At 39.9% G+C, this 26850-nt stretch overlaps 1 protein-coding gene across 4 annotated transcripts; it reads left to right on the top strand.

The window, feature by feature from the left end:
* The first annotated feature begins 3069 nt into the window (after positions 1 to 3069).
* Positions 3070 to 24952, top strand: STX16 (syntaxin 16). Of its 4 annotated transcripts, none has more exons than XM_034787115.1 (9): positions 3070 to 3679; positions 8738 to 8749; positions 12957 to 13064; positions 13883 to 14023; positions 14828 to 14990; positions 16188 to 16279; positions 17772 to 17915; positions 18707 to 18787; positions 21874 to 24952. In XM_034787115.1, the coding sequence occupies exons 1-9, from the start codon at positions 3545 to 3547 to the stop codon at positions 21976 to 21978; spliced, it is 981 nt and encodes a 326-aa protein (XP_034643006.1). In that variant the 5' UTR covers positions 3070 to 3544; the 3' UTR covers positions 21979 to 24952. The 4 variants fall into 4 exon arrangements, with proteins under 4 accessions (XP_034643006.1, XP_034643008.1, XP_034643009.1 ...); XM_034787118.1 differs by having other exon boundaries at positions 3071 to 3625; XM_034787117.1 differs by lacking the exon at positions 8738 to 8749.
* Positions 24953 to 26850: the final 1898 nt, after the last annotated feature.

Here is a 26850-nt window from a genome sequence, read left to right as displayed (position 1 = left end):
CCCAGTTGTGAAAGGACTGTAGGGTTTGTCATGCTGAGTTGGACTTATTGGTCTATTTAGCCCAATATCATGCCACTGGCACTGGCCTGTAGCATCAGAGGATTGCAATGTTCCCTCTGTTACCCCCATATGAAATGTACCAATGGGGGAGGGAGAAGACGTTCCTTCCTGACCCTTGTTTTGAGCCCTGAAGCATGAAATCTAATCACCCTTGTCTAAATAGTCTGAATAGTTACACAATGCTGGTGACTATTAGGAACTAAACTGAGATGTCAAAACATGTGGGCACAATTTTAAAGTCATCTTTTGAAAATGTGGCTCTAGTTATCTAACCATTTTTGAAACATTTTACTTAGCAGTTTGCCTCAAAATAGAATTTTTAGATGAAATAAGGCGTACTTTTGTCTTTCTTTGAGAGCCTGATCTAAAACCCTCTGTGGTAAATGGAAAGACTACCATCAAGTTCAATGAGCTTTGGATTAGGTCCTGGTTGTGGGCGAGAATGTGAGTGGAGGAATGTGAGAGTCCATAGAGCATGTACTGTACCATTGTTCACTAAGTAGGGCAGCAAGGAAAAGATGCTAAGAAATAGTGGGGAAGCAAGCAGAAGAAATAGCACTTAAAACAACAACAACAAAATACCAAGTAAGTTATAATACAAAAAGAGGCCAGAGATCTGGGAATCCAAAAACATCTTTAAATGGAGACAAGAAAGGAAGAAAAAACTATGCTAAAAGAACATCAACATTTGCAAAAATGAAGTTATGAAATGTAAAAGTTAAGGTACCATCTGCCCCTTGCAATATGGTACGGAACGAGGGCTTATTTCATATGCACCCTCATCAGATTCAGAGAAATTCCAACCAGCTTTTTTATATACACATGTCCAGAACTAAAGGAACATTGAGAGATTGCCTGTTGAATGAAGAATTCAATTCAGCTTACATACACATGCATGCGCAGTGCCAAGAAAGTGTTGGAAGATCATTAGCAAAAACCTGTTCTCACAGAATACATTTTTTTTATAGTAGATTAAAAAAATCATTTAGAGGAGTGAAGTATATATTTAAACCTTTATAATTCAGCCAAACTCAAAACAGATTTTCACCAGACCACTGAAAACGAAGCACATGGCTAAGTCTTTGCAGGACTGAGGCCTATAGCCCTCTCAAATTCCAAATTTCTAGTCTCTTCCATTGAGGCAGTAGAGCTGTTCAAAAATGGGTCCTAAAATGTCTTACAATGGCAAAAGCCACTGCTCACTATAGATGCTGACCCAGGTGGCTAGACACAGTGGAATGACTTTTCTGGAAAAGGTATCTGTGATTATGGTAATTGCCTGAACCATATGTACAAATGCCACGTCTTTTTCTGAAAATTTAGGCCACTGAATCTCTTGAAGGACAAGAGAGGTTCACAGTGGGACAATTGCTCTGCTGCCTGCCACGGTACATTGGCTTCAGTTTCTTGCTGTTTCAAAAGTAAGCTTTGGGGCCCTGGTGAGACAAGAAAGAATGTGTAGATCACTGGGCCGACAGCAGAAGCATAGATCCCTCTCCATACCAAAAGGAGGCTCCCAGGCAGCTCCAGGAAGCAGCACAGCATACAGAATGCCCAGTGCAATAGAACAATCCAGCAACAAAGGAAACCGTGAAAGCCTGAGATTCTTCTCTAAGTCAACCCCAGTTCTCTACGTTTTTTTCTGCCATTTGAAAAATTCAAATAAATTAAAGTTTCAATATGTTTTTTTGTTTTAATTAGTAAATAACATCTCCCATACTTTAAATGAATGCAGACAAGAATTCCAGAACTGTACTGGCTGCAGCCTGCCTGGAGAAAGGTCACCTTTCTGTTCCTCTATTCCGTGTTACTCTGATGCTTATGTACTGTGTTGCTAGCTATCATGATTTTACCCAGAATCTTGCAATGGCCAGTGCTTTTCTTAAAGCCCCACCTTCTGGAGTCTTGTGATTATGTGAGAAGCTCATTTTCAGCCCGCCTGGTTGCAGAGAAAAGCTGGAACATCTAAACAGTAAATGCTGGGAAACCAGAAGGCAAATCAGCAGAACCCAACGTTTATTAGTTTTAATAGCTCATGATTTTTACAACCTCATGATTTTGGGGCCTGACTAATGGTTTCTGAATGCTCGGGGTTGGTGATCCTACTAATAGTTTGGCACTTTGTACCCCTTTTGGAGATTAGTCCTGTAGAGAGGTTAATGAGTCAGCTACTGCCCTCAAGCTAAGGCACTGGACTTGGCCCTTTCCCCAATCAGTACCAGGGCCGGCTCCAGGCACCAGCCCAGCATGCAGGTGCTTGGGGCAGCCAACGGTGAGGGGCAGCACGTCTGGTTCTACAGCGGCAATTTGGTGGCGGGTTCCTCACTCCCTCTTGGAGGGAAGGACCAGCCGCCGAATTGCCGCCGAAGACTGAAGCGGCGGTGGTAGAGCTGCAGATTGCGATCACGGCTTTTTTTTTGCGCTGCTTGGGGCGGCAAAAACCCTGGAGCAGCCCTGATCAGTACGGGCTTATGCTTTCACGGAGTTTGGTCCCTGAAGACAATGACCCCTCGAGGACATTATTACAAACTTGGGATGGCCCCGGCAACAGTCCCTTATTACAAGGGACATCCATCCCTTATTTTTTCATCTCTGTACGACAAGCTCGGGAATTGCTGAGTGCTGCAAAAAGCAGCAAAAAATACCACTGGCGAATATAGATGAGTACTGCTTATTAATTATATTATTAATAATTAATAATACCCAGAGGAGGGGTGGGGCAGAGGTGCTAAGAAAACAGTCCCTTGTTTTTGAAATATAATGTTGGCAACCCTAGCAAAGGCCCCATGACACTTGCAGCACCCACAGGCTTGGCACTGGGGGCAACCCCCATGGCGCTGCCCAGTGCTGCTGGGGACAGTGGGGCAACCCTGAGGAATCCCTCAAGATCTCAGTCTCAGGCTGAAAGTCTTCCCCGCCCCCGCTCATCCCCTCCCATTCTGGGCGGGAGCCCAGGCCGCCCCGGGGCCGGAACGTTGGTGCCGCGGCGCGCGGGCCGGGGGAAGGAGTACTTGCGATGCACAACGCGGAAGTGAGCCGGGCCGCAGTCAGATCCGGGGAGGAAGGCTGGATGAAGCCGGGGGCTGCCGCAGGGAGTCGGGGCTCGTTCCCGCTCCTTGGTCCCTGTGAGCGGCGGGAAGGAGCCGCCGGGGACTGGCGCTGTAACCGCCCCGGGGTGCCTGGGCTGAGCTAGAGCGGGAGCCCCAGGCCTAGGAGAGCCAGGCGCCTGGGGACAGCGGGGGAGGCTCAGGGGCTCCCTGGGGCTGCGATGCTCAGGGCACAAGCCTGACCGGGGAGTCCTTAGATAGAGAAGCCATTGGGGGGTTCGGGGTGTCCCGTGCAGGCCGAAGGGGGGTCGAGGAATCCGGGGACCCCTGGCAGTGCAGGGAGGGCGCTTGAAGGCTCGGGGCTGGGACCCCCGGGGGTGCCGAGGGGTCCCGGGACAGCTCTGCGGGGAGTCCAGGGGGGCCCTAGAAGTAGAGCCATGGCCACCCGGCGTTTAACAGACGCGTTCTTGTTGTTGCGGAACAACGCGATCCAAAACCGGCAGCTGCTGGCCGAGCAAGTGAGTAGTTACAGCTCCTCCAGCCCTCTGAATTCACGTAGCATGGCTGCTGCGGTGAGTCTCCTCCCTTCATCCTACTGTATCCCACACTTGCTGCTCTAATGCCATTTGCTTAGGACAGTCAGACAGCAAGTGTCCTTGTCTCCTCCTTCCTCCTCTCTTCACCCCATCTCCTCTGCCCCTAGTAAACCCCTTCGCCTCACCTTCCCCCCAAAACTCCCCCTGCTACCCTTCTCCTCACCCTATATTCCCCTCCTCCCTATCTCCTTTCCTCTTACTATTTCCTCCCCCCTTACACTTTTCCCCCCATCTCCCACCTTCCATTTGTCCCACACTTCTAACACTACCTCTCCCTCCCACTGTCCTCTCCCCATGTAAAATGAATAGAATAGATCTGTCCTATCATATTGATCTTGACTGTTTGCTCCATAAATAATAATCTTTATTATTATTTAAATATCTTCACATTATTATTAGACATTAAGTTGTTGTCTCTCCTTTTTCTCCCAACCCCACCTCCCTTCCCAGGTGAAAGGAACAAAGCTATCTTTTCATTCTGATCTCTTCTTCTCACTTTGTTGTGGGCACTGTTAAAACTTATAATGAAGTTTAGCACCATTGTTTTAACCTTTTCTTATTTTGAGACAAGTTGCTGGTATCTCTTTTTTTCCCCCTTTTCTGAAGTAAAATGAATGACTCTGCTCTCTTCAATGTGTATCTGATATTTTAAGGAAAAAAGAGGCATATAGAATACAAGGGTTGGAAGGGCCCTCAGGAGGTCATCTAGTGCAACCCCCTGCTCAAAGCAGAGCCAATCCCCAAACAGATTTTTGCCCCAGATCCCTAAATGGCTCCTTCGAGGATTGAACTCAGAACCCTGGGTTTAGCAGGCCAATGCTCAAACCACTGAGGCCTAGTCTTCACTTACCGGCTGGTCCGGCGGCACGCCATCGATGTTCTGGGATCGATTTATCGCGTCTGGTTAAGACGCGATAAATCGATCCCGGAAGTGCTCACAGTCGGCGCCGGTACTCCAGCTCGCCGAGAGGAGTACGCAGCGTCGACGGGGGGAGACTTCCGGCCGCGTCTGGACCGCGGTAAGTCCGGACTAAGGTACTTCGAATTCAGCTACGTTATTAACGTAGCTGAATTTGCGTACCTTAGTCCGAAGTCCGGACTAAGTGGGGACCAGGCCTGAGCTATCCCATCCCATTGGTAGCATGGTGTCATAAATTTGTTAAAATGCAATGCATGAATGCCTTTTGAAGCTCATGTAACATGGCATCCTAGAACTGACGGATCTTTTTGTTGTTTCTTGTAGAAGTTGTTCAATCAATAAATGCATTCCAAATTTACCATGATTCAATCTCCAAATTCTGAAAATACCATCACATAATGACACTTAGTGAAAGTGTAGGGAAAAAGGAAGTAGGATGGCTTATAATTGTCCACACAGGCAGTGCTTGTTTGCCTCTCTTTTAACCTACCCCAAAAAATTACACCGTTCCCTTTAGGGAATTTGTCACCCAAAAGCAATCTAGAAGCTGAATTTTATTAGGACTTTGAACTTCCAAAGCAACTAGCTCTGTTATCTTAGTGAATGCAAACATCTGTTTTCCAGTTGTACATAGAGGGATGAAAAAAGCAAGGAAACAATTTAAGCAAAAGCAATAATGAAATCAAAATTTTCTGGTTTTAAAACCATTTGCGGCCACTCAGTTTTTTATATCTTCATGTCAGTCTGAATCCAGGTACACTTTTAGTTCATAGTTTGATTCTTCCTTGTTTTAAAGAACATGTACATATGCATACAGGGTCCAATACTGACTCTCACAGGCAAAGCCCCTGTTGAATCCTTAACGAAGGATCTCAAAATTGGACCCATTGTATAAAGTCTATGTTATAGCTACCATTCCTGCAAGAAGATGCAATTAGAGCAGGCCACCATGCAGGCACAGATGTGCTCATCTGCAGGTGAGATCAGGGCCATAAGTGATTTGACATGTTTAGTTATGTATTAGTCATTCAATTTTTCTTTCCCTGGTAGGAATTAGCTTTGCTATTTTTCCATTCTGAAATTTAATTGCATGTTTTAATAAAGCCACATTCCACTGCTATATATATAGCTAAGTATGCAAAAATCCAGCATACAAAACTCTGTACATTTTTTCAGCTAAATATTATTTCAGCTACTTGAAAATACTTCATAGTATAATAGCAAATGTAGAAGCTAATTGGACTCTGCAGGCACAGGAGTCCACCCTTGTACATCAGTTTGCAGGATTGGGGCTTGGAGTGTATTCTCTCCATTGGTAATTTAAACATACAGCAAGTTATTATATATACGCTGTAGTTCTAATTTGGATGTTTTAAATATGAAAGGAGAAGCCCTTCCATTTTTCTCCTTAATATCTTATTGTTTGTTTCCTCTTTCTTCTCTGGCGGTTTTTATAGCTTTTATTGTTTGTATTCTATTGCAAAGTGGTTATAATACATAGTGCAGATACCACCAAGCATAATCCTTAAGTGCAAGAGGACAAACTATACCTGTGGCTGTTTGTAAATTTTGGTCTAGTCAGACTATGAGGGAAAACTTCAGATTCCAGTGTTACTTTGAAATCACTTATGAAATAATTATCGAGAGAGAGAGAGGCTTTTCTAAATGTATATAAACAGGCCCAATTTGAATTGAGTTTTAAAAATTGTATTTCAGTAAGTAACGAAGCAGCCCATTTGACAGCCCAGCCAAGTAGATTTCTGGCTGGTAACTGAAACTACATTAGTATAGAATTGTCTCTGTCCATTTCCACTTTTAAGTCAATCTTCTCATTTATTTAGAAAAGCCTCCAGTAAACATATAGGTCCTCCTTTCTTTCTCTGTTACTTTTCATTAGTGCATTTTCTGTAAGGAGAAACAGTACTTACTGCTATAAATTCCATTTTAACCTGGGAGCTGCCGTTGACTAATCTTTGTTCATGATTAGCTTTATTCCACCTATCTTTGTACAAGCTCCTTATGAAATTACATTTATAGAATAGTAAAGGTCACACCTAGTAATATATTTTAAATGTACTTTATTTTGGCACTCTATTTGGCTTTTCTAAAATTTTATTTGTCCAGATTATAATTAGAGGTTGTTAAATCGCCAGGATTTTTTTAGACATTCTAAAGTTTTAATATTTACCTAGAAATGTTACTGATCATAAAAACAGGTGTAGAAGCAACTAACCAATCAAATTCAGTTTCCATTGAAAGGGTAATGGGTTAGTAATACTTAGCACTTGTTTACAGCTTTATATTTTCAAAGCCTTTTTACTAGCATTGATGGAATAAAAAGCTATTTTGTCAAGTGCTGGTGTAAATGCAACCAATACTGGCAGAGATTGAAAAGCTTCATGTCTCCTTGTTGTCCTGTGTGAAATGAATTATTAATTGGACCTAGTTCCTAGTGGACAGCTGTCTGTTCCATAATTGCTATTTAGGGCTGGTCCACACTAACCCCCCAGTTCGAACTAAGATACACAACTTCAGCTACGTGAATAACGTAGCTGAAGTCGAAATATCTTAGTTCGAACTACAAGGTACTTACCACGGGTCCACACGCGGCAGGCAGGTTCCCCCATTGGCTCCGCGTACTCCTCTCGCGGAGCAGGAGTACCGGTGTTGACGGCGAGCACTTCCGGGATCGATTTATCGCGTCTAGACAAGATGCGATAAATCGATCCCAGAAGATCGATTGCTTACCGCCGAACCCGGAGGTAAGTATAGACGTACCCTTAGTTAAATCCACGTTTGTCTCAGCAAGAAAGCCAAAAACTGTATAGACCGAGCTATCTGTCATATATATCTGGGGTGCCTATCACTACACCTAGCAGTATAGCATCTATGCAAATTGCCTTTTCCTCCCTAACATGGTGCCTCCAGAGCAGAGTTGAAGCACAATGGCAGGTTGACAAAGCCTAATTGTCACTACCTTGTCTTACCTTGTTTTGGGATAAACAGGTTCCAGGGTTGTTGATCTACCACCCTTCACGAGTACTAGAAATTGCTGTAAAAAGTTAACTTTTTTTATTCTGCATTAGAATAGTTCAGCCTTCTGATACTGACAGTCATTGAATCAATGCAACTGAAATTTTAAATACTCAGGCAAAGTTTAAATACTTAGCATTCTTAAATTACTTTTTATTTCTAAAGCAGAGTATGTAAATATAAGAGGTATGTAAGTGTAGCATGAGACACCTTTTTACCTCTGAAGCATTTTGTCCTTGCTTTAAAAGTAACGTTTGTTTTATTTATTTTTCAATGATTCTTCTGGCCTCCTATTCATACACCATACAGTACAAAGATAACACAGTGGTTACACTGGTAAAGTTAGAAATATATTGTAGTTGCTAGTCTTTTATATGCTTTTCAACTATAAGGACAATAACATTATTTGATAACTAGAGTTTACTAAACTAGCTCTTGCATCTTTTGGTGTTTGGGTGTGGCTTTTTTGCCTTTCACTGTGTCCTCTTAAGGTGAGTGGGATGCTTATCAGTAAATGTGTGTCTTGAGTCAATTTTTTAAGCTTTGCCTAATAAAAATATCAAACCAAAATGCATACAGGTCCTCCAATCTCTTTCTTGAATTGAATGTGTCAAAATGTATGCTGGGTTTTGAATATCCTGGACACATGATCCTTGCTACATTCAACTGTTACAGCTCACATTAAACATGTTTTACACAGCAATTCTTCTATCTGATAGTTGGTATTTGAAATCATATATTGTATTTAAATCAATTTCTTGACTGTTTCTTGATTATTTTTTTTTAAACAAAAATTGTGTTCCTGTTTACCAGTTTAACTGAAATAACTTTTAAAGAAAAATGTGCTTTTGTGCACCAGGCTAAATGCTTCTGTAGATACATTGAGAATGCTGTATTTTATTAGCCATTACTGTTTTAAGAGCCTCTTTGGTTTGTTTTGGTAAATTGTCAATTTTAAAAAAATAAAGCTTTAGTATTTTCTCAACTGACTGTACCCTATCTCTGTCCTATGTCTCTCTCTCTCTTTTACCTTTTGCTGTCCCTAAATGGATGGGGCTGATGGAATCAACAAATCATATCAGGAGCTGGATGAGGTATTCTTTTTTTTGTGTTTTGTTCCACCATGGTGCATCCAGTATAGATGATGATTAGTTAGAACACTCATTTCTTTTTACTGTTCATTTTTGAGATTTAACAGGGTGAGATCACTGATGGTTTTTTCACAATACAAGAATAAGGCAGCTTTTTCATTAATGTGAAGGAGAGCTTTTGTGAGACATTTTGATGTTCAGGGTAGTCACATTACAGTATTAAGTATCAGGGGGTAGCCGTGTTAGTCTGTATCTACAAAAACAACAAGGAGTCTGGTGGCACCTTAAAGACTAACAGATTTATTTGGGCATAAGCTTTCGTGAGTAAAAACCTCACTTCTTCGGATGCACTGTATAGGCACAGCAACCTACTTCAAAATGCAACCCAAACAAACTGAACTGAAGAAAACTTACTTCAGTAGCTTTTTCTTAATATAAAGTTACCGGTCCATCATCAGAGACCATTACAGTATTATTATATACTTACATAAAATTGTCCAGGTTTACTTTGTACACACTATATATAAAAACTTTATACAGTGAAACCATTAAATGTTGTTCCTGCTTTTGTAAACTATAGCAGGCATACGGCTTATTTCTGAGAGTAGTCCCTTAGGTTTCAATGGACTAAGCAGTGTGCCCAGTAATGTTTGCAGCAACAGGGCCTTTGGGGGAGTATCCTTATTAGCAACAGATCTTCAAAGCTTAAGCTTTTAAATTAGAAAAGCATTATACACTAGAAACAATTAATTTGCACAGCTTTTGATTGTCGGCACAGCTACAAAATATACATATTGCCATCTGCTTACACAAAGTAGTATTAGTGGGATTTCTCTAATATGACATCTTCGATTTACATGACATTTTGAAAAATCTTGCCTTCGCAATCACGTATAATCCATCTGTATAGGCACAGCAACCTACTTCAAAATGCAACCCAAACAAACTGAACTGAAGAAAACTTACTTCAGTAGCTTTTTCTTAATATAAAGTTACCGGTCCATCATCAGAGACCATTCATGCTGCTTTATTTAATTATAAAATAAATCCATTTTATTATTCGTTCAATGTCCTATAAAGAAGCGGAGTGGTTCTGTTTGTAGCTGGAGCAGTGTGTTGCAGCAGTACTTCAGTGGGAGTGAGAGGAGGCTGAGTGAATTAAGTTAGAAAGTATGGTCTAGTGGCTAGATCACAGGACTGGGCGTCAAGAGACTTAGGTCTCGTTTCTAGCTCTGCCATAAATTTTCTGTGGACAAGTCATTTAACCTCTCAGTGCCTCTGTTTACCCATCAGTTATATTAGGATACTACTTCAAGGGATGTGTGAGGGTTTGTTAAAGTTTTCTTTCTGAGGTACTCAGAAGGAAAGTGCTGTAGGAGTATTAAGTGGTTTATGTTGTTGTTTATTGTACTATTGGCCTTACTTCAGAGTTTCTTTGTTTGTAAAGAGCTGTAGTGAGCCTTACTGTTGTAACTACATACTGTGTTCATTTCCCTTTTTAATTACAAGTTATTTCAATCGCATATAAAAAAAATAAAATATACTGAAGGTTACAGCAGCTAACTCAGCAAAAAGTACAGATCCAGGTAAACTACCTTGTTCTATGTGTCTAAATCAGTTTGAGATTCTTCTTCTGTTAGTTTTGGTGGGTAAAAAGGAGTGGCAGGGAGGGCACTAAGAGATTGCTAGGGTAAGGAAATAAATGGACATCTTCCTTCCACCCACTCCACACCTTAAGGACACAATTCTGATTGAGGATAAACAAGTGTATTTCATCATTAATTATGTCAAATCCTATAACAGCATATAATGCATCGGCATATCTGACATCAGAACTGGGCCTTTAGTCTTTGCCAGACTGAGCAAAGATGTTATGCTCTTTTTAGCTTCTTTGTTTTATTTTAAGGCTTTATTAGATGCCTCTTGAGGGTGAAGTGAAATTTTTTTGACCTACACCTAACAGTAAGATTTGGAAAATAAAAATAAGGCTCCTGCACACTTACTGTAAGCATTTGCAACTCTGCAGATAATCTTTGTGATTAGTTCTCTCTCTCTTTCCCTTAAAACCTTTCAACTTTTCAAATCTGGTTGCAGCCATGCTATCTTTTAATAGAAATCCATGCTCTGTTTTCAAGTATACTATTTAACTCTCCTCAGAATGTACTGCACCCTCATTTTAAAACTTACAACTCTGCTGTAAATAAATCAGTGTACTTCAGCTTCCAATAACATTAAACTCTATATCATGACACCCATTAAAACATCTTCTATCATTCAAATTATGTGACTCCTATGAATTGTGATATACACAGGATGTTTTTCCTCTTTGTATGTGTGCTGTTCTAGAGAACATACTATGATGTTAGCGGGCCACTTTTTAAAGGCTTGCTTTCACTATGAGAGTCACTGTAATTACCGGTACATACAAAATGGTTTTGAGGTTATTTCCTTCTAAAAGCATTTCTGTTGGCAGCTTCGCTTGTGTGGTTATTTATTTCCTTGCCAGGATCGCTACTTATTATTACTTGCTTATTTTATGGTTACTCCCAGAGGCCTTAATTAGGATCAAGGCCCAGTTGTGCTAGGCGCTGTACAAATACAAATATACATACAATCTAAGCCCCTGATGTTGCAGTGAGCTCCATGCAGGCAGACCCTTGTTGATGTCAGTGAGGCCCTGCATGGATTCAGGTGTTTGCTGTTGCAGATCTCTGCAGGATTGGGGCCTAAGTAGACAAGATGCAACACGTGAGTGCAACATGCAGAAGGGAGTAGGGAAGGGAGGATAGGGGTAACATGTATTTATGTTGGCTTATTATTGCACAGGTATAGATCATGTATACTAGCTTTGTTATTGTAAACATGCCTCCTAAAAACATATCCCCTCAGGTTTTATTAAAATTCTCCTACCCCAAATAAGGTGACTCTGGGCACACTGCCTAGTTGTATACAGTTTTATTTATTTTTGCTTTCTCCCCTGCCTCTTCCAGACTGCTCCTCTACCTACCATTATTAGTATTTTTTTTTAAACTATCCCCCCAATACCCTGAGATGAGGGGGTCCCTCCCCATCTGAGGCTGGGAGGCCACCAAAACTTCAAAGGTTCCTCCCCTCAGAAGATATTTTGTCCAAGTATGGAGTAGATGTCTTGATGTCACTGGTTTCCAAGGCTCAGAAGGTGCCAATAAGAGTCATTTGGAGTTCCCTGGGGGTGGGGGGTGTATGTAGCCTGCCCACAGGTGTTGCTTCTCCTCTCTTGAGAACGTATAGTGGGGGAACATACTTGGGTTCTTAAGCTGTGGAAGCAAGAGTGGGTTTCTTCCCTCCCCCTGCCACCTCTAACATTGCTCTGGACCAGGGGGAAGTCACATATGGGCTCTGCCCTACTCTCCACCTCTTGGGAATCTGTAAGGCTTCTTGGAAAAGTATTCCTATCCTCCGTGTGCTGTCCCAACTTGCTGATCATCATAATTTGGATCCTCCAGGTTTTCTTCATATCAATTCTAGAAGACCTTACCCGTGATCATTTATTAAATATATTGGTCTAGGAGGTACTTAGCTAGCCCGTGTCCCCCTAGTATCTGAGATTCCGAATGAATCAAATACAGTATTTATGTGAAAGAACTCACTGGAGACTGAGAATATAGAAAACTTTCTTTTCTTAGCTTCAAAGGGAGCTAATAAACATGATCTTTGGTTATTTGGAAATCTCATACTATTGTTTGAGACTACAAAACAATATAAATATATGGATATATAATTTTTTAAAATTAAGTCCTTGAAATGAAATTTGAAACTTTTGGCTAGCCCTGATCTGTAGAGAAATGTGGCCAATATGAGGATCCAGTGGCAACAAGCTCTCACATAGAGTGAGGCCACTTCCCTTACTCCAGCCCAAGGGCTTCCTGAGGCCCAACTTCGAAGCAGAGAGGAAAATGTGTGGCTGCCCGCTAGTTGCAGAGTGGATTCTATCTCCCGAATCCTGGCAGGACACAAGGACATTGCTAATTAATGTGTGAGAAACAAGCCAGGAAATGAACATCCATCACAAATGAGTAAACTGTACATGGAGTGCATTAACTACTCTGTTAAGATGGCCTTTTTTAAGCAAGGTTGCAGTTACAGTGATTACGAATACCTGAATTGGATGTCTATAATCTGAATAGACATTGGTTTCTGTCTTTAAATTTGTTGCTTTTCCCCTTCATAGCTTGCTGATGATCGCATGGCACTAGTATCAGGGATCAGTTTAGATCCCGAAGCAGCAGTTTATGTAACAAAGCGGCTACCTCCCAAATGGGTTGATGGAGTGGGAGAAGTAAGTACTTGCATGTTATTGTTGGGTGTAGTTTCACGTGCGAGGATTTTATTGGGAAAATAGCTGTGACAACACTAATGCAATAAGGTTTATTGTAATAGTAATTTACAAAGGAGTTAGTTGAAGTAAAGTCTTTTTGTAAATTCTAATGCTGTTTTACATGCATAAGGCAAGAAACACGGCACAAAAAGTGAACCTACTAGTACAGATTTCAAAAAGGCCTCTAAAAATGTACTCACAACATTTATAATCACGTCCTTTTCTGTATACAAAAAAACATCGTGTGCACAAAAATGGGTATTCAGCTGTTAGAAGCACAAGACACTGCTTGCAGACATCTGGCTTCTGACCTTACAGTTGTATTGGTAGAAGCCAATTTGAAATTATGCCCTTGAATTTAAACCATTATGTTTGGTTTGTATTATAACACCATGTGATATGGGTGAAGGTGCCATCTGGATTTTTCATATTCCCTTCTACATTTACATTTTTGATTTTACTATTAGTTTTTTATATAATTTGAATGATCCTTTGACTGTATTATGGTCCAGTCCAGTGGAGTTATATCTTTGAAAGTACCATAGTCCCATCCAGTGGGTACTGGTGGAGGTTTATACTAAGTTAAAATGTCAAAAGAGCAACAAGGTCACAGACCAAACCTCAGAGGCCAACTTTGTACATTTTGGCTTAAAATATTTGGCCTATTTTTCTACAGTACACGCTTCTGTTAATTATGTCTTTACATAGACTTAATTTATCTGATATTTGTCAGAATCTTTTCCTTTGTGGCATTACTGTCCTTTCTCCATTTCTTTTAGATTCAGGATGATATCAGCAGGATTAAACAGAAGATGAAAGAATTAGCCAGTCTTCACGACAAATATTTAAACAGACCTACTTTGGATGATAGCAGCGAAGAAGAACATGCAATAGAAATTACTACCCAAGAGATCACACAGGTGCAGATGAAATATTTTCAGAGAAGATGTTAATTATGTTCAGTTCCGAAACCACAGTTTTACTTTGCTCTATCCTGGTGTGGCACTGACTTATTTGAAATAAAGTTCACATTTGATAATCAGTACGCTCTTGTGGCTAGAACAGGAAGCCAGAACTTTGGGGTTCTGTGCCTAGTTCTTCCACTATGTCACTGAGATCCTGGGTGGTGGTGGCCTGTGATATACTGGAGGTCAGACTGGATGATCTGGTGGTCTCTTCTGGCCTTATACTCTATGACTGACTCTATGATGACAAGTCACTTACTTGCTCTGTGCCTCAGTTTACCCATCTGTAATATAGATGTTAACCCCCTTGCTGTAGGATTGTGAGGCTCAAGTAATTCATGTTTGTAAAGGAGTTATAAAATATAAAATAGTATTACTAATATGCAACCTCCATTCTGAACAAAAGTAATTACTTTCTAATGGAGTAAATATTCTGCAACCAGCATGCTCTCTTGAATGCCTTTTTTATTCACAAAGTAAATATCATAACTTGCTTAATCACAAATTCTTTAATCAGTTACAAAATCTAGCTTACAGAAAACTTTCATTTACATTTAGCTGCAAAGTTGTTTGGATTTTAGTCTTCATCTGAGTGCTGTGTTTTTATATCCATTTAAATGACAGCCTGGACATCAGTGTACTTTACTTTTCTTTAAAAATCCTTATGTTAAAGTATTACAGTCATTCATTCAGCATTTGAGCCATGTGATAATTAAAATGTCTTACTATTCTTTGACTAATGGGAATTATTTTTTTCAGCTATTTCACAGGTGCCAGAGAGCAGTCCAGGCCTTGCAGAGCAGGTCACGTAATTGTACAGAACAAGAAGAACGTGTTCTCAGAAACATAGTGTCTTGCTTAGCACAGTCGCTTCAGGACCTATCCACCAACTTTAGGCATGCACAGTCTGACTATCTCAAACGTAAGCATCTGCAAAGACATATAGTACTCAGTGCCTTCTGTCTGCAAAGTATTGAACAAATACCCTCACCCTATTCCATTTGTGCTGTGAAGGTGGTATCCCCATTTTCTGGATTGGGGAAACAGAAGCACAGAGAGGTTAAGTGACTTGTCCAAGATCACAAAGAGCTAGTAGTGGAATTCAGGAATTCCTGGCTCTAAGTCCTGTGCTCAAACCACTTAACTGTGCCTCTTTGGTCTTATTTATAAAATAAGTTAATATACTTAGTGTGGTCTTGATACAAGTACAAATATGAGGTATATATATGAGTGAAGTCTTATGTACAGGCAACAAGTGGAGATTGATTGCTAATAAATGTTAATGTCCAATAGCCATAGAGGAGAGAGAACACAGATGCAAAATGTTGTGTGGAATATACCACATATATAATGTGCAGTGTCCAAAATTCTGTAACTACGCAAATTCACCAACTTATTTTTATCTTGTCCACTTAATGTTGACCTAATATCTCTTCACCCTGTAGCACAGCACTATAGTTGCCACAGGTAAGGTTTGGGATCATGACTAGGAGGAGACATGCAACTGAGAGGATTTCTTTGTTAGAAAATAACTTCCGGGGTGACATACTGAAAACTGCCGCCCTGTGAGAGACATAGTGCATGTATCTACGTAGGTACTTTGCAGCCCACATCACCTTAGAATCTGTATTTACTCATCACCTCTAGCTTTGTTCAATCCTAATAATGTGCTTTTCTGCAAAAAGAAATAAAATAATTTTTTAAAGATGGGGCAACAAAAAAACAAACCTTTAAATTACTTTAAATTTGATATGCTGAATGTTAGAGCATGCTGAATTACTTGAAGTTCATGGAACATGATGATTAAGAGTTGTTGATCTAATCAGAATCTTGTGTAGTCAAAGTTGGTCATGCTTTGTAAATAGCAATCTGTATATGCCGATTAAAATTCAGTGCCTGTCACTTAGGAAAATCTGGCTAATGGCGTGATATTGCTCTGCATACATAAGTTTCCCTCTCCTGCACATCTCTTGTGTCCTCCTGAAGCTTCTGGAAAAATCTTATTTCAACTAAAGTACATTAACATTCAGAATGTTGTATTTCAAAACGGTAATGGTGGACCTGAGTGACTTTCTGCATCTAAATATTATACTCAACCACAGCTTTCCTCTTTTTACAGGCATGAAGAATCGAGAAGAAAGATCCAAGCATTTCTTCGATACGTCAGTCCCGCTTATGGATGATGGAGAGGACAGTACTCTTTATGATAGGGTAAGTTAGTAGGTATTAAGTGAAGTTTATTGGCGAGTGGGGTTTTTTTGTTTGTTTTTTTTTTACTGTGGTCTTAAATAGGAGAATCATGAGAATGAATCAAAAAATCAGATTGTGTCTGATGTATGCATCAAACCACATGGGAGTTCCATCTTGCCAGTTGTCTTAGTGTTTTCCTAATAGCACTATTGTAAATGAGTGGGGGGGTTTAAAGACTTTAATTTAAAAAAAGTATTTTTCTGCTCTGATATGTCATCATTAAGATGTGTTCAGTAATACGTACCATACCATACATTTTGGGGGAAAAGGAAGAGCCCAGATTGTCATTCATAATGTTAGGAAGTTGGGATTAGCTTTGATTTTTGCCGTGTGGGAGACATGAGTTCAGTAATCAAACTCTCATTCCCCTGATAGGGACTAGAAGCTCTGCAGAGGCAGCATTGTCACCCCTCACTCCATCTTCCCAGGGCACATGCAGGGGTTCTGAAGAGAATTGTCATCAGCTGGCAGGATGGTAGCTTCAATTGGATGGTGGCAATGTGCAATCATTAGGCGTGATTCCTGTGACTTTATTTCCGCTTGACAAAGAAGTTGAAGTTTTCTGCACAGACCTTATGGAGCATAGATACGAAGAATGGGTCCAATTTAATGCTTCACCTTTACCTCACCTACTTGGTATATTACACAATACACATCTCTAGCGTTACCACGCATGCCAGATGCATCCCTTACAAGTACCCACAGCAGTGTTTCAGGGAACTGCGTACCCCTGCTATGTCAGTGTTTCTCAGTATGCCTCTGCTTGTTGGCACTGCAAAACACCACAACCTCCAATGCTAAAGGGTTAAGTAGCAAACTCGTGGAAAAGGTGGTGGACTGTATTTCAAGTAGCATAATAAAAGTAGTGTTCCACTTGACCTCTAAACAAGAGAGCCTGAAAATGAGCGCAGTGCTTTGTAGGGAATGGCCTTGGGAGATAAAAATAGAAATGTCTGTAATACAAAAGGATTCTGCAAACACAGTCATTGCTGTAATATACACACTTTAACAGCAGTTGACCTTATGAGATGTTCTGTACACTGAGCATTGAGTAGCTAGGCCATACCTACTACTGTTGACATGTATGTTTGCCATTTCTTTGGTTTTATACATGGGGGGCAAACTTGCTTTCAGACAGATTTTTATGTCCTGCTGACATTTTAACTGCTAGTCTATTTTGGGTGTGCAAGTTTCTTCTTTTTAAATTATGCATAGCTGGATTTAAATCATCTCTACCAGAAATACAGATGGCAATCCAAATTATTTTTGTGGCAGCCCTAAATCTATTATATATTTAATGCATAGTTGCACACTAAGATTTTTTTCTCAATGATGTCTGTGGCTGCTATGGGAGTTCCAAAGAGACCCTGGCATTAGGATGACAATACTTTATTACTACCAGTGTTCCATGTTATTACTGTTAGCTCATCATTTAAATCTTCTATTTTTACAGGGTTTTACAGATGACCAGTTAGTATTGGTGGAACAAAACTCATTAATGGTGGAAGAGCGGGAACGAGAAATCCGCCAGATTGTACAATCAATCTCTGATCTCAATGAAATATTTAGGGACCTTGGATCAATGATAGTGGAACAGGTGTGTGGACCCAGGGTATCAGCACTACAGACAGAGCTGCTAGCACTGCCTGTTATTAAGGTTGCCTGACACTTCTCGCTGTTAGACCCTCTTTTCAATTTCTTACAACTTTGCCAAATTTCAATCTTTTGGGCTGTAATATTCCATGCTTGGTGTCTGCCTCAAGCTAGTTTGCATATTCCCCCCTTCTTCCTTTCCCCTCTGCCTCCAAAATGGTTTCCAGGCTAGGGGAAAATATGTTTGCCCATGTTAAAAAAAAATCTGGCAACCTTTTCTAGTATGTGTCTGTGTATCAGTGCTGGGAAGCACCCTCTCGGTTGCTATGTAGATATACCCATACTCAAAGGGTTTGGATGCCCATTGTTTCTGTTCATTTCCATGGTGCAAGGAATTTGGGGGTTGAGAAAACTAACCAAGAGTACAACATTGTTTCCTGGGATCATGAAAAAGTGTTAAAGTTGCAAGAAACTTTTGGTCATTACAAGTAACTGGATCTGCATTTATAATTTAAAAACTGAAATGATCACTGTTAAAGCATGCACAATTTGAGGTATATAACAGTCCCATTATTTAGGCAACCAAGCTAGGAACTCCTTTAAAAACAACATTTTATTTTCTTGACCTGTTCTTAGTTTGCCTTATTTTTTTTTTTTTTGAAGACTGCATAGTTCATCAGTTATCTTCCGTGAACCCTATTTATCACGCTCTTATTAATTGTAACTGATTGTCACAATTGTAGTATTTATTTAGGTTCAGGTTCATGCTCATTATAACTGTTGTTTGTTATTCAGGGTACAGTTCTGGACAGAATTGACTACAATGTTGAGCAGTCGTGTGTAAAAACCGAAGAGGGATTGAAACAATTACATAAGGTAAACAGAGAGGATGTTTAAGATACTATACTCTTTGTTACATGATACTAATATTTTTAAGTAGATCCATCAAACACCATGGCCAAATTTAAAAAAAATAAATAACTGGTGCCTCTTCTGTCACATACAATGGCTGTGTGGCAATTGTGGATGCAACAGCAAGTGAAATCTATGATCTGACTCTACCAGGAACTTTACTGGGTAACATTTTCAAACATAACAAGGAGTCTAGTGGCACCTTAAAGACTAACAGATTTATTTGGGCATAAGTTTTCATGGGTAAAAAACCCACTTCATCAGATGCAACCATTTTCAAACATGATTCCTGGCAGTAGGCATCCAATCCCTAGTTGAGCACGTAAATACAGGTGGCCTGACTTCCAATTGCTGAGCCTCATGCAGCTTACACAGAAGAGAAGACTAGTTCCTTAGGTCCCTCGTCGTGGACTTAAATCCCTCACTTTAGGTGCCCAAGTTTGCAAATGTCCCTGGAGTCCTGGGTTTAATACGCAGGCATTGCTTTTTGTGGAGCTAACCGTGGATATTTTCCTTTTTTCTACTGCATCAGCTAGGATTTTAGTCCAACCTTATGCTTCTGCTCTGGACATCTTAGCTTTGAGGTAGCTGAAAAGCTTGGATTCCAGCAAAATGATACAAAAAGGCTTTTCTTTCCCTCTTTTTTAAAAATGTAGGATTTTGTTCTGTTCAATTGAATCCTTCCATGGCTGGCAAAAACATGGAATGAGAGGTTTAGGCTCAACCTCAGAATCTCAGTGGCCCATTATATTTTGGAAACTTGGAAGTCTATTTACTGCAAACTCAGTCTTCTCATATCATTGCAGATTTCTGATACATTGTCATCAGCAAAGTGCCATTGGAGAAGAGCATAATGCATTGCTATCTAGTTTCTTTTTTCTGCTTGTGTATAAAGATGAATTGGTGACCACTGAAAACAGGGCATTGATCCCCTGGCTATAATTATTAAAGTAATGACCAGCAGTTTGCACAAAATGGGCTAGAAATAAATAAATGATCGGAACTGAAAAGATATAGTCACGTTCGTGACCCTGCCACAGGTCCCTTGTGGTATACTGATTAGAGCTTGGATCCTTAGTGCAATATGCATTTTATACTGACTGTTTTCTGTAGATGTGTGCTGTAGCCAAGCACTTGGTAGAAATCTAATCAGTCACAGGAAATATATATGCAAATTATCATGATACTGTAAAACAGAGAGTGCCTGCTATTTTCAATACGATTGGTATCTCTTTTTTTCTTTAAGGCATATGTTAGTTTTCTTTTCTGCTTTAATGTGCACAGCTATTTCAAACTATCAAGCTATTTCAAACTCTGTATACCAACTGATTTGCATTAATTTACTTTGGAAACCTGATGCCATTAATAGTATTAAAATATTCCTCCCTCATAACAAAATGAAAATTACACAAGCCATTGTTTTGGGATACTTTAAGGGCCAGATTTACAGGCTAATTAGGTGTGCAATTACGTTGACTGCACATCAGATAATTGCATATGAAAGTGGCTAGTTAACATTTCTTCACCAGCCCTATTAAGCATTTCTCATGAAAAATTTCTAACATCATTTTACATTTTCTTCAAAAATTGTCATGATGTTTATTTTGATTTAAGAAATCAAAACAAGAATCGTTGTTTGGTTTTGATTTTAAAAATTTAGTTTTGGCTTCTTTTGGTGGGGGTGGTTCCCCCCTCTATTTCCCTGAGTGGGGGAATGGAGAGAAGGGGGTAGAAAACTGAAAACCAAATCAAAAGAAAAATTTTCAATTCCAATTTCAGAAACTAAAAACAAAATTTTCATTTTGATTTGTTATATCAATAAACACATTTTAAAGGAAATGAAGCTTTTTTTTTTAAATTTCATTTCCTTCAAAAACCACTTTTGTTAAAATAATACCAAAAAAGAGTTTGAAGAATTTTTGACCAGCTCTATTACTTAGAGCAGGGTGTCTCAAACAGGGGTCGCCGCTTGTGTAGGGAAAGCCCCTGGCGGGCTGGGCTGGTTTGTTTACCTGCTCCATCTGCAGGTCCGGCCAATTGCGGCTCCCACTGGCCACTGATCGCTGCTCCGGGCCAATGGGAGCTGCTGGAAGCGGCGTGGGCCGAGGGATGTACTGGCCGCCGCTTCCAGCAGCTCCCGTTGGCCCGGAGCAGCGATCAGTGGCTAGTGGGAGCCGCAATTGGCCGGACCTGCAGACGGAGCAGGTAAACAAACCAGCCCAGCCCGCCAGGGGCTTTCCCTACACAAGCGGCGACCCCTGTTTGAGAAACCCTGATTTAGAGACATTTGTATGCACAATTGCCTGATTTGTGTCCACAATTTAGGTAATTTCCGCACCTAAACAATCTAAAATTCTGATTTTAGTTATCACTTACACTTTCAGATGTGCCGCCTCTATTTTAGGTAAAGTAATATTTTACACAGCACCCTATAGGGTATACAGCTTTTCCCGGAACTAAAGATAAGCACAGCCAAACTTTGTTTAATTGACAAGAGATCAAATTCTGTGACATGAAGTTTCCCTCTTATCTGAATTAATCTAATGTGGATAAATGGGGTTTCAGCATATACTTGTCTTCAGTACATCGATACCAAGTCAAAGAAGTCTGTACAATGCTGACATGAGTTATTGAGTTATAAGGCCATGTCTACATTGCAATTAAGCACCGTGGCTGGCCCAGGTCAGCTAAGTTGGGTTTGTAGGGCTCAGTCTGTGGGGCTGTGAACTTGTGTAGACATTTGGGCTCGGGCTGCAGCCCATGAGTGGGAAGGTTCCCAGAGTCCCGGCTCCAGCCCAAGCCCAAACATCTGCACCACGTTTATACAACCCCACAGCCCAAGCCCGACTCAGCTGACACAGGCCAGACACGGGTGTTTAATTGCAGCATAGACATACCCAAAATGGCTGCCTTACAGTATAATGTGAAATGTCAAGTTATAACCGTAAAAACACTGTAGGTGTCTAGGTACTAAACATGGATCATGCCAGGATCTGCTTTTGCACAGTGCTGAAATCAACATACTAACTACCTTTCTTTTGTTTCTATAGGCTGAGCAATATCAGAAGAAGAATCGGAAGATGCTTGTCATTTTAATTTTATTTGTAATAGTAATTGTACTTATTGTTGTTCTTGTTGGTGTAAAGTCACATTAGGTAACAGTTCTATGATTTTCTTATTTTTGTGTGTATGTAATTATTTTTCCTAATCTGAATGGATGGACCTGCACTCCTGAAAGTCGCCTTTGAATGTATAAGCCCTAGTGGTACAAATTCTGTGCAATGTTTCAGTAGAACTCTTCATAATACATGCTTCGGTGATACCAGAGGTGTTTGTAAAACTTGTACAGAAAATGTCAGGACACTTGATAATGCTACCAAATTGGTCATCCAGTTCTTTATCCAAACATATTTGGAATATTGTGCAGTATTTAAAAAAAATATGGAAAATAAGAGTAGACGTTTACAAGAAAGTACAATAATTAGTATTTCACTGTATGCAAAAAAGTGTGCTGTTCTTTGTAGTCTTATTTTGCAATTTTGTAAACTATAAAGGTTTTTATGGGACTATGATTTGGAGGTTAAATGCCTTAAAATTCTAACTGTTTGATTTCACCTACTTTTCTCCAAACTTTTAAAAAATATATTTGGATTGACCATTAAAAAAGAAACCTCTTAAAACAGAGCATAATTCAACCCCTGTGATCTTAATTTAGATTTTGCATCATTAGTAATTATCAAGGTAGTACTTAAAAGTGTAAATAACAAGACTTAATCACTGGTATAATTTAACACATTTAGTTAATTAAAATAGCTTCCTAATCCTAAGTAATCATAGGGATAATTTTTCCTCATCAAAAAGATCATGCCATGATATTTTCTATTGCAAATTTCTTGGTTATATATTAAACACAGCCAGCTACATTACAATAATTTTAATGGTTTGCGCTAATCCTGCAATAGAAAGGAAATTCTCCTTTTAGCTCCTTGTATCCTTCATCTATTTCCCTCCATCAGGTGTCCCACAACAGTGGATGGTAGGCTGTCTTCACATACAAGTAGTCCCAAATATTTACAGTACATCTATCCATACACTCATCCTAAATAAGTATTTCAATATGGGTACAATATGTATTGCAGTCTTCATAAGGGGACAAGTTTAAAATGCAGTGTTGTCCATGACTAAAATGATGTACTAGTATGGGCATGCATCAGAACTTTGGTACAAAATTTCTGGCTTGCAGTGATTCTGCAGCAGTACAATTTGCTGTCGGTCAGGGGAGAGAGAGAAGAGAAATCTTGGTTTAATATGGTCCAAAGTGTTGCACAATTATAGGGGCATTGCCTTAATATTTTTAACAAGGCTTTTCTGTATTGAATATTTGGTTTCTCTAAGAGGCTATAGCTTGTACTAATGGCACTTTCGGTTCTGATTTGTACAATGGTCTGCATACTCTTGCAGTGATGTGCCCAAAGCCACTGAAGCTCAGGTACACAATATAATGATTCTAAAATTGTACATGGGGGATTGGGATCCTCTGTCCATATCCGTGCACAGACTCTTGCCAGCTTTCTTCCTGTAATGGGCCAGGTATGCCATCCACCAACCCCTATTTCCCTAGTAATGATGGTATACATGGGTCTTCCTTGGCATACTTAGACATAATATTAAGATATGGCCCTTTAAAAAGTATTTCTAGCTATCTAGCTATTGATTTTCCTTTGTCTGACAAGATCCTCAGTCATTAGGGTGTTTAGGGTATCTGTTTACTTGCTGGAATACTTCAGTGTCAGTTCCAAGTCTCTAGGTGTCATGTATGGCAAATCAAACCAGACAGATTGACTGATGGAAAGAGGTCCAGTAATGAAGTAGATATTCTCTCCTCCCCTCTCCCACCAACCTCTTTCCCCCCCCTCCCCCGCCACTGAAGAATTGCAGTTAGTGGCTGCAAGGCAGAGGAGACACATGGAGGTCCTTCATAATGATTAGTCACGATAATTGGTGTTTTCTCTATTAAAGCTATTGAAGATATTGCAGGCTAAAGAGAGAAATCCCTAGCGTGTGCTTAAGTTACTGCCTTTTGCAAGATGAGTGTGCCAGGGAACTTTCTTGGAACTGGATTAATTTTCACTTTTTATTAATAGTCTCCCTTGGGAGAAACATTTGTTGTCTTTTATGAATCAGGCAGATGATAGGAAACTAATGGGGAGGCGGCTCATTTAAGTGTTGTAACTGATTTTGTGAGGGCAGAACCCTACCTAATACAAAGTATCTTATGAAATAGGATAGAATTCTGAGCAAGTAGTTTGCCTGCATGCAGCACCACGACCCACAGGGTTACACACTACAGACATTTTTAGGATAACTGCGGACTAATGGAGTTCTTGCTGATCAAAGTGTCCCATCAGAATATCTCATTCCTTGGTCTGAGCTCATACTTGGAAAATGCTTATTTGATATGGGGAATAGGGCAAAATAAATGTGTTGGGTGGCTGGATGGTTTTTTGGATTGGTGATGGAATCTGTGGAGCCATTCACCTGTAGGTTACTGGTTGAAATCTGTTCCCATTGGTAACAACCTTTAGTTACTTCAACCTGATGGATAATTCATGGCCTATGTGGAATAAGATGATAGTTTCAGGCCAGTTTCACAAACTGGCACTAATTGGCACACTTTGCAAATCTTAACTGATAGGCCAATGAAACTGGACTATCCTCCGGCCTTGAAATGTGGGACAGTGTGGGAATCCATGCACTGCTTCTACTCCCACTATTTGTTTTCTGGGTAAAGAGGCGTTTGGTCTCCAGAAACTACCAGTCTAGACCACACACACACACAGACAGACAGACAGTAGAATAAAATTCTTTAGTTTTGTAGCTGGTGTGCAGCTCCCCAGTGTTGGCATAGATCTTTTTGATGATTGTGACTAAAACTACTGTCTCCTAAGTGTGTTACTGCTATCTGCATCCTACGGTGCGAAGCAGTAAACATTGCTTTAATTTAATTTACTGTATTTGCAACTTTCACTCTAAGATGTTATTTATTTCTGTCTTGACCAGTGCTTTTGTTGTTTTTATCCTAGCTGATTAATTTAAAGACATAATAAAACAACAACACTTCCAAACTAATTGGTTAATTGTTACTCATTTTTCTTACATATTTATACTAAAATAAAACAATTAAGCATTTACACTGATGGTTCTTAAACAAAACTAATTTTGTGTTTGTAGTCTGTCACATTTAATGGGAGCAGTAATGACATAGAAGATCCTGGAAAATTAGTGCTCTTTTTAACTAATGCTAAATCTCATGTAGCATGAATATTTTACGTAGCCAAAATTAGGAAAGGAACAGCATTCATCTATAAGTATTGGTGAAATAGAAGGGATGGCCTAACCATGCTAAAATGATAGAAAATATTTAGCAAATGTGAACATTTTAAATAGAGGTGCACATTTTATACGCAGTGCAGATGACAAGTTTAAGCTCAGATGCACCATCTAGCATAATTCATGATGAGCTAGAAATTGTTGAAGCTGATGTATAGTGATACTGTGTTTATCTGAGAGAGAGGATCTTTGATAGGATTTCATTTCCTATATCATTCCAAATGTCTGAATTTCATTATAATTCGTCCTAGTTACTTATTCAGGGCCAAAGCATAGTCGTTTATGCAAGGCTGGAGTAATCTGGCTTTAATCTCCCTGGGGTTAAAAACGGATGGTATTACCCTTCTAACCTAGGCTGTGGAGCATCTGTACAGCCACAACAGTCCGTGAGCTGTATCAGCAGCTGCTACACCTACACAGAGGATTTGGGCCATTGGATCAGCATAATCTCATCAACCTATTGACCATGTCATTGACCTCCCTTGCATGCTGTGGAGAAAGCCAGTGCAATGTATTCGATGGCTCGTGGGGTGTGCACCTCTCCCTGGTCTCCAGACACCTCCCTGTCTGTAGTGGAGCCCCAGGATATGTTCAGAATCTGCTGTGGGCACAAAGGGCAGAGTGGGAGAACGTGTTAGGATTCAGTCCTTGATGTGGAAAGCTAATCTACGTGTAAGTGTAAATCAAACTTACTAGAATCAAACTTCATTAAATGTTTGAAAACTTGTAAGCTAATGTCAATAGGACATTAGGTGCCGCTTTGACCCCTCTCTAAAAACTGAAAATGTGTAATGGTTCTCCTTAAAACACACAATGTAAGCATTAACACCACTTGTAGGCCTCAGGGCCTAATTAGCAGTGGAACGATGACTAATGATTTAGTGTTCACTGGGGCTTTTTAATGTAGGATATAACATACTGAAAATGTTGGATACTTGCTGTATGCACTCTGTTATGAAACTTTAATTTTTATCTGTTTTGCTTAACTTTTACAAACCTTCTGGCTTTCAGTACAGCCATGCACAGTACCTTAAGAAACAAGAGGTGACAAACAGTTAGAATTTCAATTTTGCTAAAGAAAACTTTAAAAGACTTTTATCTACCAAAAAAAACCCCTCATGTTCTGTGTAATCTGCAAAGAGGTATTAATGCAAACCGATCCTTAAAGTGTATCTTTGTTAGTGCATGAGGCATCAGAATGAAAAGTTACGCTCTATTTGTCAAAATAGATCTTTATGAGGTGGTTGAGGAAAGCTGGGATTTTGTGTATATTGTAATTTATCCATTTGTAATTAGAAGAAATTACATTGTTTTGGGGGGGAGAGGAAGAAAAAGCAAATGATTTGCAGCATAATTTGGGTTTAACAGCCTAGTTTTTGAGCTAGACTAAATGTAAAATATGTACATTCCAAAGGGGTTTGCAAACTTGAGATCTCTTCTGTTTATCCCTAATGGTTTCATTGTAAGATAACATTGGTAAAAGATTGGGACAAGTAGCAGTGCTTGCTTAAGGGATTGTCAGGGCTTTTTCTGCTCAGCACCCCTTTTTCCAGACAGATGGGTAAACATGGGGACATAACTTTTCTTACTTTGCATAGTAGTTTTTCTGAACTCCAAGAAAGTTTTTCACATTCATC

The sequence above is a fragment of the Trachemys scripta genome, chromosome 12, assembly GCF_013100865.1.
Source record: "Trachemys scripta elegans isolate TJP31775 chromosome 12, CAS_Tse_1.0, whole genome shotgun sequence".
NCBI lineage: Eukaryota > Metazoa > Chordata > Testudines > Emydidae > Trachemys > Trachemys scripta.
This window is presented reverse-complemented; position numbering and strand designations above follow the sequence as displayed.